Source organism: Mus pahari, chromosome 6 (genome assembly GCF_900095145.1).
Source record: "Mus pahari chromosome 6, PAHARI_EIJ_v1.1, whole genome shotgun sequence".
In the NCBI taxonomy this organism is placed as follows: Eukaryota; Metazoa; Chordata; class Mammalia; order Rodentia; family Muridae; genus Mus; species Mus pahari.
Window position 1 is genome coordinate 88,657,523 of NC_034595.1, and position 18,375 is coordinate 88,675,897.

The 18,375-nt window shown below is 53.3% G+C and overlaps 2 protein-coding genes across 13 annotated transcripts in view; one reads left to right on the forward strand and one right to left on the reverse strand.

The window, feature by feature from the left end:
• Nucleotides 1-18,375, forward strand: part of Rap1gap (RAP1 GTPase activating protein) — a 64,190-nt gene that overhangs the window by 23,965 nt on the left and 21,850 nt on the right. For all 12 annotated transcript variants that reach the window (XR_002380651.1, XR_003844066.1, XR_003844067.1 and 9 more), the window contains one exon: nt 14,829-14,922. Coding sequence is in view for 5 of the 12 variants with exons in the window: in XM_021201276.1 (XP_021056935.1) it covers nt 14,829-14,922 (94 nt within the window). In the remaining 7 variants the exon portion in view is untranslated. The remainder of the gene's footprint in view (nt 1-14,828; nt 14,923-18,375) is intronic.
• On the reverse strand, nt 7,683-18,255 carry LOC110323913. Its single transcript, XM_021201279.1, has 3 exons — nt 18,081-18,255; nt 17,428-17,536; nt 7,683-8,073 (listed from the first exon to the last, which is right to left on the reverse strand). The coding sequence occupies exons 1-3, from the start codon at nt 18,144-18,146 to the stop codon at nt 7,925-7,927; spliced, it is 324 nt and encodes a 107-aa protein (XP_021056938.1). The 5' UTR covers nt 18,147-18,255; the 3' UTR covers nt 7,683-7,924.

The window sequence follows — 18,375 nt, forward strand, 5'->3', positions numbered from 1 at the left end:
CCATCATGTGGCTGCTGGGAATTGAACTCAGGACCTCTGGAAGAGCAGTCAGTGCTCTTAACCACTGAGCCATCTCTCCAGCCCGGGATGCAGGATCTTATGCAAGATTATTGGCCAAAGTAGACAAATTCTGGTATTAATGTGTGGAACCCTCAGAGGGCCTAAGCCTGTGCAACCCAGCGGGCAGGGTGGCAAGCAGTAGATGCAAGAAAAAGGCCATGACTCTTGGAGTTAGTCCGGATATGAGCCCAGATTAAAAGCACTGACTGCCATGGCAGGGAAATCAAGGCAGTGGGAGCTGGAAGCAGCTGGTCACATCCCATCCACAACCAGGAAAGAGAGCCAGCAATACCTGCTGCTCAGCTTGCTTACTCTCCTCATAGGGTCCAGGGTGACAGCTAGGGAACTGTCATCCACAGTAACTGGCTCTTCCCATCCAATCAAAACAACCCCACAGGCTTGCGTGGAGACTCTTCAGTCACGTGATTCTAGATTCTATCAAGCAGACAATTAACACTGACCGTTTCACTACAATGACCCAACAGGAAGTGGGCTGCATGGCACTGCGCATGCGCGCGACAGACTAGTGGGGAGGCAGAGTTTGTGGTTTGTGTCCGGTAGGGGATGAGCCCCATGCAAGAGGATGTTCTAGGAGATCATGGCAGAGAAGAGCAGATGGCATGTGCTGGGCACAGAGCCTCGGCCATGTCTGGCCGCTGAGAGCAGCAGTTACCCACCAGGCCGTGTGTCTGATCTCCTGGGGGCGGGGGTGTCTCGGGAGTCTCTGAACCCTCAAACCAGGACTTAAGGCTGAGTTGTTCAGGGGCTTTGGAGACCAGTACCCTGCTGGCGCTCAGAGTGGGCTGAGCTCCAGAGTCTTGACTTTGGGCCTGGCTTGTGAGTGCCTCCACAGATTTGGAAAGCTAGGGAGCCTCTGTGGGCCTCAGTTTCCCTACTTGTTAGGTCTTTAGCCTGTGTGTGTGTGTGGGGGGGTTGTGGGAGGGAGAGACAGAGACAGCGAGAGTTATAACAGAGGAACTAGGCCCAGGGAAGAAATGGGTTCAAGTCAAGACACCACACACACGTCCAGGCTAGCTGAGCCTCTTGGCCCGACCACAGGCAGATGCCGGCATTCGTATAACTACTGGGGAAATTGGTTATTTGGGACCCTGGCAAGATTTGGCTAGAAACTGATGGTGATTCCACAAGGCAGTATGCACTAAGGACCAACTTAAGGCCTGGTACACACCTGACCTTGACCATGGTAGCTCGTCGTCGTCGTTGTCGTCGTCGTCGTCCTCCTCCTCCTCCTCCTCCTCCATCTTCTCCTCCTTCACTGTCATTGAATGCACAGCAGCTGGGCTGCTTGATGTCCTGGAGGCCTCTGCCCATGAGTGATGACACCTTCTCCTGTTCCTATGTGAATGAACACAGTGCCTACTGGTGCCCTGGCTCTGGCCCACACATGCTGGCTGTCCCAGCTGACCACCCAGCAGAGCCCCTCACCTGAGTCTTCCTTTCTTCCCTCATGCAGTGGATGTCTGGGATTCCCTACTTCAGGGCCAGTGACATGGGAAGGACATGCTGGAGGGAAGCCTGCCTGGTGACCCAAGTGACCTGTGGATAAATCGCTTCTTCATATGATCAAGGTCATCCCCATATATTCTTGGGCACCAAGGCTCCAGCAGGGCTAGCTCGTTTGACCTGACCTGGCTATTTGCTGTGTGAGTTTGGGCTTGAAGCTTGCCTTGTCTGAACCTGTTTATGCCCATAAACATAAACAGGGACTAGTTGCCACATAGGTGTCCTTTAGGTCCCTCCCTCCCTCCCCCCCCTCTCTTCTCTTTCCCCTCTCCCCTTCTCTTTCCTTTGTTGTTATTATTTTTGTTCTTTTGAGACAAGGTCTGTCCTGGAACTCTATCAAGACCAGGCTGGCTTCGAATTCACAGCAATCCTCCTGCCTCTGTCCTCCGAGTACTGAGATTAAAGGTGTGTGCCACCATGCCTGGCCCTGTAAGGCTTTCTTTTCTTTCTTTCTTTTTTAAAGATATATTTATTTTATGTATGTGAGTACACTGTAGCTGTCTTCAGACACAACAGAAGAGAACATTAGATCCCATTAAGATGGTTGTGAGCCACCGTGTGGTTGCTGGGATTTGAAATCAGGACCTCTGGGAGAGCAGTCTTTTTTTTTTTTTTTTTCCCTCTGTGTAGCCCTGGCTGTCCTGGAATTCATTTTGTAGACCAGGCTGGCCTCGAACTCAGAAAATCTGCCTCCTGAGTGCTGGGATTAAAGGCGTGGAAGAGCAGTCTTAACCACTCTTAACACTGAGCCTCTCCAGCACCCCTCCCCACCCAATAAGGCTTTTCATTAGCCATTAATTCATTTAGAAAATACTTCCCAGGTTCATATCCTGGGCCAGTTATTCACCTGAGGCTGCAGGATCTGGATGAGTGAGGTCCCTGGCCTCACATAGCTTCCTTTTAGTTGGAGGAACAGACATAAGATGAGCTGATGAGCCACTGAGTGATTTCAAATGGGTAGGTAGCATGCTCTGGAACAGGCATATAAAGGAGCTTGCCTCTGATGGATATTGGGGTGGTCCCCAGGACTGATGGGAAAGTCTGTTGTGGGTGGGGTGGTCCAGGGTGGGGTGGTCCAGGTAGCAGATACTCTGCTCTAGGAGTCAGAAATAAGATTTTATGTCCCTGTCTCTTATCTCAGCCAGCTTGGTGACAGTCCTCTGCCTTCCCCAGCCAGATGTCCATGTGACCTGAGGTCCCTTGAAGCCTTACATGGGTGACCAGGTACCCAGAGAGCTTCAAGTCCACCCTCACAGGCTGGTCTAGCAGACAGCTGCGTGGTGAACATAGGATCTACCACATGAATACCCCTCGCTAAGCAGCAGTGACGACCCACTGGATTGACTGGGTTGACGGTAACCCAACGAGCTGGGTGGGCATCCAGTGGGTCACACTGCATGGACACTGAGCAAGTTCTGGTAACAAGGTTCTATGGACCTAGTCCAGGCTTTGAGGCAGGCTGTTAAGTGGGACACCGCTCCTGGTCTGTAGGGGGTTCAGGAGAGGCAGACAGAGGGCAGAGCCTGAGGTGCCATTGTGAGGACTGGCACAGGCGGTATGCAAAGACCTGGAATTGTTAGTGTCCCAGGGCTGGCGAGGGAGGACGGTTCTGAAGGGAAGATGGGCGCCACGTGAGGCAGCGTATCTTCATCCTCACACAGAATGAAGCCATTATGCAGGTGGGTGGCACAATCCCATGTGAGCACACTCGCTTCCAAGCCCACGCATGCCCCAGACACAAGAGCGTTCTCTACCACCTCCACTTCCTGTCATGCACACCAAGCCACTTCCCACCCTGTGCCGCATGTCCCCCTTGCTCGGCTGCAGGGAACCCAAAACTCAGAAGGGACAGACACACCCATTGTAAACAGCCTGTCTCCTGGAACCCTGCCCCCCACCCCCCTTGCAGGAGGTGGCTGACTGCCTGAGAATTTTCCCATGAACCTGCAGGGTGGGGTGGCTACCATCCCTGCACACTGGAGGAACTGAGACCCGGAGGCATAGGCCACACACACACAGATCTTTACACAGCCAGGAACTGAACTGGGGGCCCCCAGACCTCCACTTCTGTTCTCAGCCCGCCCCCCCCAACCATCCTCAGACTCAGGCATGTGGTACAGGTGTGACTGGTCTGCCACTCTCCCTAACAGGTGACCTTCAAGGCCAAAGTCTTCCACAAACAAGCTGATTGACAACAAGTTACTCAGAGCTTAGGGAGGGGGCTGGGCCAGCCACTACCCACCTGCCAGGTGACCAGGAGGTTTCTAGGGTGGGAATGGGGTGCAGTGGGGCAAACCTGCAGCTGGTGGCCAGCTGGGCCCAGAGCCCGTGTTTGCATTTACAAATGAGATGGGCAGAGCTAGCTTCCTGGACATTGCTGTGACACGAGTATCCTTCCTCAACCCTCAGGGAAAACGTGTGGCGTGCCAGGGAGTCGAGTGCTTGGCTCTTCCCACTTGCCTCAGGGGTCTGATCTCTCTGGGTGCTGCGTTCCCCCTCTCTAGGCGACTGGAGAAGGCAGAGGAGCCAGGCCCTAACAGTGTGAATTCGTGCTGAGTTTCCCTTGGTCTTGTTTTTTTGTTTTTTGTTTTTATCCTATTATGAGTAAAATATTTCCCTCCCATCCTTTTTGCCGGCAGTGTAATATTCCGCAATTCCTGTGAACCCATGAAGTCTTCTGCATCTCTAGCTGCAATCCCAAACCCACAGTTGTCCTCTGTGGCTGGGATACCTCCATTCTGCCCACACAGTCCAAGCACGGGGTCTTACCAACCTACTGAGACATGCCGATCTACAGAGCCTTTTGCCTGTCGGTCTTACCCCAGTTTCAAGACATACAGGGGCTGATCTGGCCCTTGATTCTGTTGGACATCAAAGCTGGCAGCCGTTACACTGGCCATCCATACACAGGACCTGCTATTGCACCTACATGAGAATCAAAAGTTACTGCATGGCCTTCGCCTCGTCTGTCCCCAGAGGCTCACAGTGGTGCTGCCGTGTGACTGGTCAGCCTGCAAGGAACCCCAGGCAGTGGCTTGGAGGCTGCAGGCAAGGGTGACACAGAGGACTGGGGTCTTTTTCTTAAAAGACAGGGTAGTGGGTGGGGAGCCACTCAGCTGGTACAGGTGACTGTTCCCAAGCCAGATGAGCTAAGGTTGGTCCCTAGAGCCCATACTGTGGAAGGAGAAAACCAAATCCTAAAAGCTGTCCTCTGACCTCCACATGGGCGTGATGATGTGGTGGCATGCCTTTCCCGAGTGAACAGTGGCTTTTGTTTTGTTTTAAGAAAGGAAGGGTGGCGCCGGGCGGTGGTGGCGCACGCCTTTAATCCCAGCACTCGGGAGGCAGAGGCAGGCGGATTTCTGAGTTTGAGGCCAGCCTGGTCTACAAAGTGAGTTCCAGGACAGCCAGGGCTATACAGAGAAACCCTGTCTCAAAAAAACCAAAAAAAAAAAAAAAGAAAAAAGAAAGAAAGGAAGGAAGGAAGGAAGGGGGGCAAGCATCTCCAATCCCAGCGCTTGGGAGAAAGAAGCAGGCAGATCCTTGTGAGTTCAAGGCCAGCCTGGTTTACATAGTGAGTTTCAGGCCAGCCAGGCTACAGTGTGAGACACCATGTCAATCAATATAAAAGGCAGGGTCTAATTGCTACCCAGCCACCCAGCCTGTTAGCCACTTCCTCAGCCCCCCACAGAGGTGAACTTACATAGGCTGACAGCATTTTATTTTATTTTATTTTATTTTATTTTATTTTATTGGTTTTTCGAGATAGGGTTTCTCTGTATAGCTCTGGCTGTCCTGGAACTCACTCTGTAGACCAGGCTGGACTCGAACTCAGAAATCTGCCTGCCTCTGCCTCCTGAGTACTGGGATTAAAGGCGTGTGCCACCACGTCCGGCTGCCAGCATTTTTTTTTTACTTAATTTCTTTTTGGAGACAGAGTCTCATATAGCCCAGGCTGGCCTTGAATTCACTGTGTAGCTAACAATGAGCTTGACCATTCAATCCTCCTGCCTCTGCCTCTCAAGTGCTGGGATTATGGACAAGGTGGCCCTATGCCTCACTTTTCTGCTTTTTTTTAAATCACAAAACTAAGTCCTCAGAAAGAGCTGAGGCTATGTATCGCTCAGTGGTAGGGTGGTTGTCTAGCACATGCTGACCTGGAGGTTCATGCGACAGCACACACGGCTCTCATTAGAATTCAAAGTAGAAAAATGTGTCCCAGAGAAAGGACGAGCCTCATCCTGCATCTAAGACACAAGCTGTGAGGACATTCGCATGTGATTTTGACATTTTATGAAAATGATATCGTTTTATTGCGGCTTACCGTCCCTCCCTCCCTCCCTCCCTCCCTCCCTCCCTTCCTGAGACAGAGTCTATGCAGTCTTGGAACTCACTATATAAACCAACCTGTCCTTGAACTCACAAAGAACTGTCTGCCTTGGCCTCCCAAGTACTGGGATTTAAAGGTGTGTACTTCCATGGCAGAGCCAGCTCGCTTTGTTTACTTAATGTGCCCTAAGCCACAGGAACTCAGGGCCTGCTCTACCCCTGTTGCCTAGTATGTCACAGCTTGTGTGTACCTCGAAATGTGTTCCGGTACTCACTTTATTATGGTGGTGACGACCAAACCCAGAGCCACATATGCCTGTTTATACTTCTTTGGGAGCATCGCCTCACTAACATTCCATCCCGTCTCAGCCTTTGGAACGACGGGTAGCGGCCTGGGCCATCAGACCCGGCAGGTGTTTTACTTTGTGCAATGTTGTGGGTGGGCTCAGCCATCTTGAATGTTCTGTTGCCCACTGGCCTCCTTCAGTGGCTGCTAAGGGGGACCTTTCAGACTTTTCCTTCTGCAAACCCTGCTGCGTTGACTTCTCAGGTCTCTGCATCCTTGTGCGTGTTAATGGAGGAGAAAGCAGAAACGGAGTCTCCAGGCCAAAGCATGTGCCGTGCGCTCTTGGCTAGGAGAGGGTTAAACAAGAGCCCTTTCTTGTTTGCCCTGGTTCATCTGGAGAAACCTCGGAAGCCATGGGGAGTCATCCCGGCCCTGGGGGTCCTATGGAGCTGAGACTGGGGGAGCAGGCACCTTAAAAGCCCTGCCCAGGCCTCTGATTCTGCTCCTCTGGTCTCCAGCTGCAGTCCAGGGCCGCCCTGCCTTATGGTGCAGGGGACCAGTCCCCCACACAGCTGGATGCTTTACAGCTCGGCTCATATCTACCTTCTGGAACAGAGCCCAGCCTGTTGTCAGCAAAGAAAGAAGACAGGCAGAGAAAGGGGAGGTTCCAGGTTTCTTTTACCACACACTTCCTAAGTGCAAATTTACGAATGTTCACAGGCTAGCACTGTTGTGTGTGTGTGTATCTGCACACACACTGAGGACGGAGCCCAGGGCCTCACACATGATAAGCAAGCAGTGTGTCACTGAGCTACATCTCCAGCTCTTCTCCTTGATTCTGTGGGGTATTTTTTTTAAAGGCATATTTATTTTATGTCAGGTGGTAGTGGCACATATCTTTAATCTCAGCTCTTGGGAGGTAGAAGCAGGCAGACCTCTGTGAGTTCAAGGCCAGTCTGGTCTACAGAGCAACTTCCAAGGCAGCCAGGGCTACACACCGACAAATCCTGTCTCAAAAGACCAAAAAAAAAAAAAAAAAAAAATTTTTTTTAAAAAAAGTTATGTGAATGAGTATTTGCCTGTATGTTTGTATGTATGTATGTATGCATGCATGCATGTATGTATGTGCACAATTGTATGTACTGTGCCCCCAGAGGCTAAAAGAGGGCATCAGATCCCCTGGAACTAGAATTTGAAAAAGATGGTTGTGAGCGGCATTAGGGCTGAGAACTGGACCTCAGTCTTCTGCAAGAGGAGCCAGTACCACTCAGTACCACTGAGTCATCCTTCCAGCCCTCTTCATCTTGATTTATAGATGCAGAAACCGAGGCTCATAGAAGTTAGGTAACTTTTCCAGCGTTCCAGAGCGGTCGTCAGACTTAGGATTAAAATGCAGGTGACTTGTTTCTAAGAGCCTACATTATTGGCACGTGCTGTCTCTACCTATAAAATAGGCTAGTCAGGATATACACATGGCACCTAATTTATCACATGTAACAACCCTGCCAAGTAGGTATTTATTAGTCCATTTTGCAGGCAGAAAAACTGAGGCCTGGAACGGAGAACAACCTCTGAGGGGTTTATGGTCTCTCCTCAGGGAAAGGTTTCCTTCCGAGGTTTGGTTCCAGACAAGCCTTGGGAGAACACCTTCTTGTCTCTCCACTCACCTGTGGGATCTCACAGCTGAACTGCAGAACTGTGTAGCCCGAGACCCAATATCCAGCGTCAAGGCTGCGGCTCAGAGAGGTGGTAGATCTCAGCAGAGATCACTACATAGCCACGGATGTAGACACAGAACCAGGGCTTCTTGCCCTTGTCATCTTCAGTCAGGAGATGGTGACCTTGTCCTGGAGTTTCTGTCCCAGCCTGGAGCCCTTGAGGTGATAAATCTGATCTTTAGTAGGGCTAGAGCAGAGGGCGAGGGGTGGATTAAATAAAAGTCACGGAGTTGAACATCTTGCTGGCAAAATCCGAGAGTTCTGGGCACAGCTAGAAAATCTGGGTATCTCTGTGGATCTGCTGGGGTGTGTATGTGTGTGTGGATGGGGTGGGGTGGCTCACCCACTTCAGCCCCCTGCCAACATCCAGCACCACTGTCTGGCTCAGAGCTGGTGGCAAGCCACGTGCTGTGGATAAATGACCAACCATAGGAATGAAGGGCATGGGGGAGGGGTGTGCGTGGGCCCTGACTGGAGTGAGTGAGCACAGGAATGTCAGGAGCTTGGAGAAGGGGGACCCCCTGGGCTGCAGAGGCTGGCTCGGACATTAGGTCAAGGGTGGGTGGGGTGACACAGAGGCAGCTATGGAACTCTGTGGCCCGTGGGTGCTGGAAAGGGCACCCGGGCCATCCTGGCTTTGTGTCTAGGGTGAGGGGTGGCAGGCCCATCTGGGAGAGCTGGCGCATGGTACTCTGTCCTGTGGCGGTGTGAGTGAGGACTAGAAATACGAGGTGTGAGCTTCGAGTGTCACTGCGGGCGGGCGAGTCCCTGTTTATCTGTTGGGGTTGCGGTTTTCTTCCAGATAGAAAGTGGATTGTGTTACCCGCCGGTGGATTTCTAGGTGGCAGATACAGCAGTCCTTGGGGAGAGCTGGTGGTGTGTCAATTGGAAGGTGCCAGGCTGCCTTAGCAGATGTTGTCCCCAGCAGGAAAGGTCCCCATGCCCACATCCTCTCAAGTGTGCTTTCTTGTTCCTAAACTGTGTGCATGCGCCTGAGTCCATGCTTCAGAACCAGGGGAGCTGGGAGGGGCAGGCGTAGCCACAGCGGAGCTCAGAGCTTAGGCCACCTGAGCTGGGCAGACCAGCACCCCAGATTGGGGCCAGTCCATGACCTCCTCTCTGGTTTGCCAAGCTCTGTTTGCTCAGGAGGCCACTGCCTGGCCCAGCTCCGGGATCCGGGTATCTGGGCGCTCAGCCAACACACGGTAAGGGCCCCATGTGCCACCTTCCTGTCCACTGGTGACCCTGGTCTGGAGTGCAAGTGGCCTCTCTTCTGCATGTGCTATGGGGGCTCTGGCAGCTGTGGCCCCAACCTATCTTAAGAGTTTTTGGGGAGACCCTGGGCTCATCTCAAAACTGGGTGTTGGAGTGTCCTTATAAGGATTAAATGACATCACAGTCAACAGAGGCCCTTGGTCCCCCCCCACCTCCAGCCTCACCCTCCCTTTCCATGAAGTCAGAGGTACTAAGGAATGAAGCCAGAAGTGACCAGCTCAGGCCTATGTCTGGCTGGGTAGGCTCCTGCCTCTGCCTGAACAGAAGCCCCCTACCTATCTCCCCACACACACCCCTTGCTTTGAAACCTGTTCACCTAGCTATGCCTAGCCACATTTCCTGGCACCTGGGCACAGGCGGGGATGGGCAGGCAGGGCATGGGGCACAGAGGAGGGCTGTGCCAGATGGCTGAGCTTTGAAGACAATGGGCCTCTGTGCCCCCTGGCTGGGGGAAGCTCTCGGGCAGCCATTTGGCTCCTGTTTTATAATACAGTCCTCTTAGACTCAAAGTTCCAGGTCCCCGCTTGGAGACCGGAGCCCTGGAGGACACGGCCCCCCAAACCTGGAGGGCAGAGGCGCTAGCCTAACAACCCCTCCCCCCAGGCCCTGCTGGCACGCACCCTTTAGGCCTCAGTCCCTCTGTCTCTGGCTAGCTCTTCTTTCCCAAGCCTTTATTAGTTGGCCAGTTCTCCTGACTACTGTATCTGGTCACCCATGTGTGCCAGGTGGGTGTCCTTGGGACAGGACAAGGGGCGGGGCATGAGAAGTGGGGGGTGGGAGGGAGGGAGCGTCAGCAGGGTCCATGTTGGAACACCTGAGTCAGCAGGGCTTCCCTCTGCCTCTCGTGCCTGGCATCACTGCTTGCTTCTGATTTCTAGGCAGCCCTTCTTGCACAGGCCCTCGGTTCTCGATTTGTAGATTCAAGATGGGGTTCTGCCACCACCCTCCTGTTGGGTCACAGGGGAATGTACCCTGAGGAGGATCATGGCACTCATCCTCAGCCTGCTGCCATTTCTAGAAGTGTTCAGACCTGGACCTGGCTCGGACCCCCCGCTGTCTGGTGGGGCAAGACCTTTGGGGGTCTTCCTACCCTCGTGAGGTGTCCAGAGCCCTGAGGGGTGTGATGTGTGTGTGTGTGGGGGGGGGTAGTTTGAGATTGCATCTCCTTTCTGCTGTCAAATGCTGGGCCACCTCCAAGTGATGCCTCAACTTCCCCAAGCCTCAGTTTGCCTTTCTGGCCATGAGAAGCCTCCGCCCAGTGCATGCCTTATCTTCCGGCTCAGTTGCTCAGTTCTGGTGAGAGTCCTAGAGAGCCGATGAACCAAAGGATAAAGAAAAGAAGCCTTTGAAAAGCACAGAGCCTGCCCCGCTCCCCACATGCGGTTATTGTTGTTGTTACTTCGATGCAGTGATGGGGGAGATGCGGAACAGTTGCCAAGGAACTGGGAGCTGTCTGCAGCAGCAGCAGCCATCCCACTCAGGCCCCAGGCCCCGTCCCCTTACTCTTTCTCAGGGAAAGTCGCACATCACCAAGAGGCGAGGAAACTGGGCCAACTGGTTGGTGACCAGGCAGGAGCTGAAGGTCACTCTAGAGTATGCCTGGCCCAGACTTCAGGTTCCCCTGTGACACTGAGCAGGTCGCCTCTTCTGTGGCTGCAGCCTGTTCATGTGTTTGAGAATGTGGTGGCACATACAGGAGACAGGAAGGTCATGGCACTCACTGTGTGCAGGAGCCCAGGGCTAGGTTAGAAAAGCCGTTGTGGGCAGAAAGCTAGTTGACAGGAGGAGGGGCCTGTCGGATCTATCCTGGCAGACAGCTGGGATATATGTAGGGAGTCGGATGCAGCCTCGTCCTTTCCCTTCTGTGATGCTGGACTTTTGGAGGAAGTCTCTGTGTTGCCTTTTTATTTATCTGCATGAAAGGTTGATAGAAACACACCTCAAAAAGTCAGTGTGTGTGGGGGGGGCAGGGGTGTGGGGGAACGCATCAAGATGGCTCAGCAGGTAAAGGCACTTGTCACCAAGCCTTACTACCTGAGTTTGATTCCTGGGACCCACATGGCGAAGGAGAAAACCCGATTGCTGCGTGTTGCCCCCCGCATATGCCAGAACATACGCACGTCACTTTATTTTTAAGCCTCTGTAGGGATGGGAGGAGACCTCCTGTGTGAATTGCAGGAGCCAGAAGGGACATCTGGCAGTGCAGAGCCCCTTCCCCTGGCGGCCGGTGTTGGAAGAACGGGAGATACTTGAACTGAGTTGGGTCTGAGGGTCAGGAAGGGTTTTGGAAAAGTGGGAAGGGGACATGTTTAAGGGATCTCCCCTCCGTGTAAACAGAATGATGAAGACAGGGGTGGGGTAAATGAGACGGGAGGGACCTGGGAGGATGATGGGGAGGTTCGTGGAAGCTAGAGGCTTCAGGGAACAAGGGCTGAGGCAGGAATGTCTGAGCAGAAGGCAGAGAGGAGGAGGAGGAGGAGGAGGAGGAGGAGGAGGAGAGGTCAAGTCTGTTCTTTGCTGTTAAAATGAGTGTAAAATGAGCAGCTACTATTTGTTAAGAGGCTCTGTCATGTGTGGTTAAAGAGATAACTCCTTCACCCTGATCCTTATGAGTTTTATGGCCTTGGACTCACTGAGTATGACCTTGGATCAGTAAGTAAGCAATTTTGCAACATTTTACTGTCTTCACTTAAAAAATGAGGGCCCCAGCCAGTGAGTAAGATGGCTCTCTGGGTAAAGTAGCTTGCCGCCAAGCCTGAGGACCCGAGTTTGGTCCCCGGGACGGTAGTGGAGGGAGAGAACTAATTCCTATGGAGCCGAGTTGTCCTCTTATCGCCATACACACCTTGTGGTCGGCTCTGCTACTTGATCCTGACATCTCTTCAGCTGTCCACAGCGCATGATGAGCAACACACAGCCCTCAGGCTGGGAAGGAAGGGCTCCGTCGGGCTTGGGCCCTTGGGACTGGCCACGTGTTACAGAGTTTAGATTTTTGACTTTGGACATTATAAACGTGGGTGCTCTGCGGGTGGGTGTCCTTTCTGAGCTTCAGTTTCCCCACGTAGGAAGTGGGCATTTGGAGAATGCTACCTCGTTAGACGCTAAGGCTTTTGCTAAGACTGTCATTCCATCCCTCGGGGCTGAGGACAGGATGTCCCCTGCCCTAGTCCCAACCCTGGCTTCCCCAGCCCTTAGGACCCAGCTGTGGCTTATTAGAGGAATTGCCTTGCTGGGGGAGGGACAGGACTCTGGCCAAGAGAGAAAAGTGAGCCTAGAGCGGGGAGGGGTGGGGTGGGGGCGGGGCCTAAGTGGAGGAGGATGGAGCTGGAGCATCTCCTCACAGCTGTGAAAGGTTCTAGCTTCAGTAGCTCTGAGAGAGATGGACATGGGAAAGCAGACGAGAAGGAGGAGGAGGAGGAGGAGCTGTTCTATTAGCTGACCTCAGTGGTCAAAGTCTGATTCCATGGCCAACAAATGGGTAGACAGAAGGTACCATTTTCGGAGCCTGGCTGTAGAAGCTACCATCCCATGCAGCCAGGGGATCCCAGGACAGTCACTAAGAGCACCCGGCCTCGCTCCAGCTTTGCTCATGTGCTTCCTGGCCACTAAGCACATCCTCTGTTACACTCCATGGGCATGGGCACCAGCTGTGCTTGGTGAAGACGGTGAGCCTTGGAGTCCAGTCCCTACTTGCTGGGGACTTAGTTCCTTTGTCTGTAAAATAGGGGTCGGCAGGGGGCCTGGGAGCTGGCTCAGCAGGTAAAGGGCTTGCAGGGCAAGCGTGAGGACCTGTGTTCAGATCCCCAGCACCCGGGTAAAAAGCTGACGCAATGGCACACATCTTTAACCCCAGTTCTGAGGAGACGGAGACAGGAGGATGCCTCGGCTTCACTGGGCAACCATGACAGCCAGATCAGTGAGTTCCAGATTCAGTGAGAGCTCTTGTCTCAAAAAGGAAGATGGAGGGGGCTGGTGAGATGGCTCAGAGGGTAAGAACACTGACTGCTCTTCCGAAGGTCCTGAGTTCAAATTCCATTGACCACATGATGGCTCACAACCACCCATAATGAGATCTGATGCCCTCTCTGGTATGTCTGAAGTCAGCTACAGTGTACTTATGTATAATACATAAATAAAATCTTTAAAAAAAAAACAAGAGGAAGATGGAGATCAACTGAGGAAGACATATGACATCACACACACACACACACAAGGTGAGAATAAGTAACCCCAGACTCCAGGACACTAAGGGCAGAGTGGGTCTTCACAGAATCTACCAGAACACTTCCCTGGGCCTTTGTCTAATCATCCACCCGTGTCTCCCCTCCCCTTCCCCACTGTCAGTACACTGTGCCAACAGACATTCATTATGTTTAGCGCATCCCCTCGCTCACTAACCTTCCATGGCTCCCTACTGCCCATGTCCAGTAAGGCCATCAGTCAGCAACTACTCCGTGGGGTCCTACTTGGGATGGAGTTCCTTGCGTGAATACCTATGACTGCCCAGCCACGGTGATGAATTGTTTTAGAGACTGAGGCCCAGAGGTGCACTAGCCAGTAGGTATCTGAGACCACGCCCACATTGATGCTATGGGTTTAAAAGGGCCTCTTGAGTCAAGTAGTGCCAGAGCACAAACCTGGAAGATGATAGCCCCGGAGGGTAGGGGGTGTCCTGTGCTAAGCAGAGTCGACACCCCTGGGGGCGGGGTGGGTTGAGGCTGGTTCCTATGACCTGGGAAGAGGCAAAGGGGCTTAGAACTTGCCAGGGTTGCTTTTGAGGCCCAGATCAGATGGTCCTCCCTTTTCTGGGTGTGTCTTCCTGGTTCTGCCTGACTCAAGCCTGCCACAGGCCACTGAAGTTCCTCTGGAAGGTGACTCACTCTCTCTGGACCAGCCTGCCTTGGTGGAACTGGGGCGGGTAGGAGTGCAGCCATGTCGGGTTGGCCTCCGGCACCGACAGAAGCCAGGCCTGCTTCACCGGGCCACAGGTTCCTCGGATCCGGGAACCAATGGGCCTGACTTCCTCTTGACATGGGAGGTACCATGTCAGCAGGCTTGTGCCGGAGACAGGCACTGACTTCACCCTTCTTAAACCTCTCCCCTGTCTACGGGTGTGACATTGTCCAGGCTTAGAGTCCGCTGGGTCGTGGACAGAAAGGCCCGCTGTGGACTGGCTGGGTGACCTCTGTGTCTGTCCTGTTCTGTGTCCTAAAATGGAAGTGAGACGGTGCATGCCTGTAAGGTCGAGGTGTGCCCGCTGTGTGGCACACTCATTGGCATCAGTCATGGCAGTCCTAAAACTGCTGCCCACTAAAAGTCTCTAGGAGGGACCCAGAGAGATGGGGACCCTCATAGCTCCCGCTTCTATAGCAACGCTTGCTGTCTCTACCTCAGTCTCCCGGTCTTTAGAATGGGCTGGAGAACCGGTAGAGAACTTGGGGGTCCATAACTCTGATCTCTGGGAGGAGACGCCTGCTTGTCAGCCCCGCTTACAGAGCGCCTGACCTTCCTCCCCCAGAGCGCACAGCCCTTCCTACCTGCTTTGCACTCCGACTCTCAGAGGACTCTTCTGCCCCAAGATCCCAAATCTCCTAACCTGGGGCTCTCCCTGACCTCAGACTCTCTTTCTCTTCCAGGAGGAGTGATGGGCAGAAGCAGAATTTCCCTCAGGCACTAAACCTGTTACTGGTGGACTCCGTTCCTTCCCACCCTGCTTCACCCTACCCTAAGGTAAGTGATCCCCCAACTTATGACCCTGGTCTGCCCCCCACCATGCCAGGGCCAGGAGATGCCTACATGTAACTATTGGGAAGATGTGAAATGTTTAGGTCGATGCCTTTGGGGTTTAGTCCCCAAAAGGACACCACTCCTGACTGTTGGGTGGCCTGTGTTGTCTCCGAGGTTGAACCAGGGTCTGCATAAGCATGGGACTTAGTGACAAATCACTAAGGTCGATGGCTCTTTGGCCTCCTCTCCAGTATCACCACGGCCACAGCTGTCCCCACTAGAGTCCAGATGTGATAATAGCCCCTGCCTACCAGACCACATGCACCAGGACTCCATGAAAAGTATCTCTCTCCAGTAACCCAGGCAGGTTCTGGCTCCAAGTCCTGTGGTGAAAACCTTTCTGTTGCTATCAACAGCCAAGGTTCGCCAGGTACCTACTTAGTATCAAACATAAAGGACACACACTCTGTCCCTGGAAGCCACGGTCAGTTCACGAGATGCCTTACTCAGTAGCTTCTGCAGAATGTCAGGGACCAGGGTGAGCTGGTGATTCAGGAGGCTCATTCAGTTGATGTTGCATAACACAGTGTCTGGCCTGTAGGGCTGCTCTGCCCCTTAGTTAATCACTCTGTGCTGTGGCCATGGTCATTCAAATGCAGGACTCCAGGCTGGAGACTGTGGGGCCAGGACTGGCTGATGCATTCTGGCCAGTGTGTGGCTTGTGGACCTTCCAGTACAGGGGAATGAGCCCTTGCTATGGCAGGACTAAAACACAGCCACAGCCACCTTGCCACCCGACCCCTTTTTTTTTTTTTTTATCAACCTCAGGCAGGAAGGCATGCTCTCAACCAGGATCCAAATGCTCAGAGATGTGAAGGGCTCTTCCCTAGGCTTGCAGAGTCAGGAAGGGTCTACCAGGAACCTCCTCCAGAGCTCTGGCCTACGGTAAGGATGGACACCTTTCCTAGGCCAGGAGGATGAAGGTCCAAGGAATGTGTAGGACTTCTGTCTCCATGGAGAGCCCAAGCAAGGATGTAGCACAAGGGCCTCCCGAGACCCTCTCTTGCTGTCTCTGGAGGGCAACAGCTCTGGACAAGGCCACGGGAGCCCTTAGGAAACAGCAAGTTGATGGCAGCCACTTGCTTGAACAGCTGGGTTTGAGAGTGTGGCTTCCCCCTGGCCATGGGACCGTTGTTTGTCCTGCCTGGGCCTTGGTCCTTCCTTCTGGAGAGAAAGCTAATGTTGCATATCCTTGGAGCCTGAGGCTCAGACAGACCAAGGTGGGCCCTTCTGTTACCAAGGAAGCCGCCATCCTTCAGCCTCCTGGCCTCCGCCCAGTTGGCTCCCACTTTCCAATCATGCGAATGCAGTGCAGATAGTGAGCCTCAGACCGCCATAGCCCCACAGTGCACCCCTCCTCCAGATTGGGACCCATTCTGTGAACTGCTATCACGGTTCACAGAAACCAGCTCCCAGAGTGACCCATCTGGATTTCCAGCGGGCTATTGGTGGGCTGAGGGAACCTGCTTGGGATACTCTCCAGTCTTCCTCAATACCGTATACTGTTACATATTTACAGTGATGCTGGAACCAGGCTGAGGGGCATGTAGCCTCCCTGTACCTGAGGGCAAGTCCCACCTCTAACATAGAGTAGACAGCTGCTGCCGCCGCCGCTGCTGCTGCTGCTGTTGCTCCTCTCCTCCTTCTCTTCCTCCTCCTCCTCCTCCTCCTCCTCTTCTTCTTCTTCTTCTTCCTATTCGTTTTTCTTTCTTTCTTTCTTTCTTTCTTTCTTTCTTTCTTTCTTTCTTTCTTTCTTTCATTCCTCCTCCTCTTTCTTCTTCTTCTTCTTCTTCTTCTTCTTCTTCTTCTTCTTCTTCTTCTTCTTCTTCTTCTGTTTTTCAAGACAGGGTTTCTCTGTGTAGCTCTGGCTGTCCTGGAATACACTCTGTGGACCAGGCTGGCCTTGGACTCACAGAGGTCTGCCTGCCTCTGTCTCCTGAGTTCTGGGATTAAAGGCGCGCGCCACCATCGCCTGGCTGAGAGTGTCCTCTCTATTGACCTTGCCAGGTCGTCACTGGGCAGCACCTTTGGAAGTGCTTTGGAAATAATCAGCATGACTGTGTTCCCAGGGCTGGGCAGGGGTGGTCTTTTCTTTTCTTTGGGGAGCCACATTTAAATAGACACTGAGCTACCCTCTGCAGTACTCAGGCACTGTAAAATCTGCATACATGTGCATACTTGGCCTACCTATACCTAGCCTGGGAGCCAGACCACACTCAGACAGACAGACACAAGTACATATATCTATAGTGTATTCAGACTTGCTCATGAACACATGAAGGAGATAGAAAGTAAATACCCCTAGGCACCCCTACCCACCCCTTCCTACCCACCTGCACTTCTATGCTACAGAAATGCAGTATGTCACGTAGAGCCCCAACTAGCCTTGGAGACGTACACGTACACAGATAAGGACCTAGACACATACACAGGCGGCATCCACTCTACCTGGCCTACATATCGCCAGCGATTTGAGCAGCTTTGCCTCCCCCAGGGCCACGGTGGGAAAAGATGCTCTTCTGGCTGCATTGTGATGGGTACCCGGAAGTGTGCAGGCCTGGAAGTGGTTGCGTAAATCAATATTTGCTGTTGTTAATTATTAAAGCCAAAGCTACTTGGTGTCTGGAGTGCACATCTCTGGTGTTCCCGCTGGCTCTCTAGGTCCAAACCTGACCCTGGGCCAGGTCTGGAAGGGCAGGGAAAGTGCTGCCTCCCTTCCTTTCAGGAGCTCCCTGGCCCTGGGGACAGAGGGTAGGTAGGAGACAGCACTTCTGGGAAGTTATAGGAGGTCTGATTCCCCCAGCTGGAGAACAGTCCTGCCCCTAGAGCATCCAGACTTCTCCAGCATCTATCTTGGGGTCTGTCCCTGCTGCAGAGTGGCTGTACCAGCTTAAGACACAAGAACTGCAGGGCCAAGTTGCAAGGGGCTGGGCTGGGGGTGGGGCGCGCTTCAGAAGCCTTGTAATTTACGGATGGTAAACTGGGCCATCAGAGGTGCCAGAGACTCTGCAGCTTCAGGCTCTTCCAGGGATCCCGGGGTTTCCTAGCAAAAAAGCGATTGCACCTCTTGGAATATGATTTTTCCGTGAAGACATTTGTACCTTCTTGGTTATGGCGATCTGGTGAGACACGCAAAGGGTCCAGCCAAGGAAGTGCTCAAGCACCATCTCCGGTACTCCTGCATTCCCTGGCCACAGCTGTCCCAAGAACCTTGGCCTTGAAGCCCAGAGGCAGGGTCTCCAGTCTGGGAAAACACAGCTGCTCACAGAAGTGCCTAAGGCTTCCCGCGCGCAGGCGCAGTGTCCCGGGCCGCTTGCCGGGCCGCCCCGCGAGTGGGCGTGGTGGCCTGCCGCCCCGCCCCTCCTCCGCGCCTCCCGCACCTGGCGCCCCGCCCCC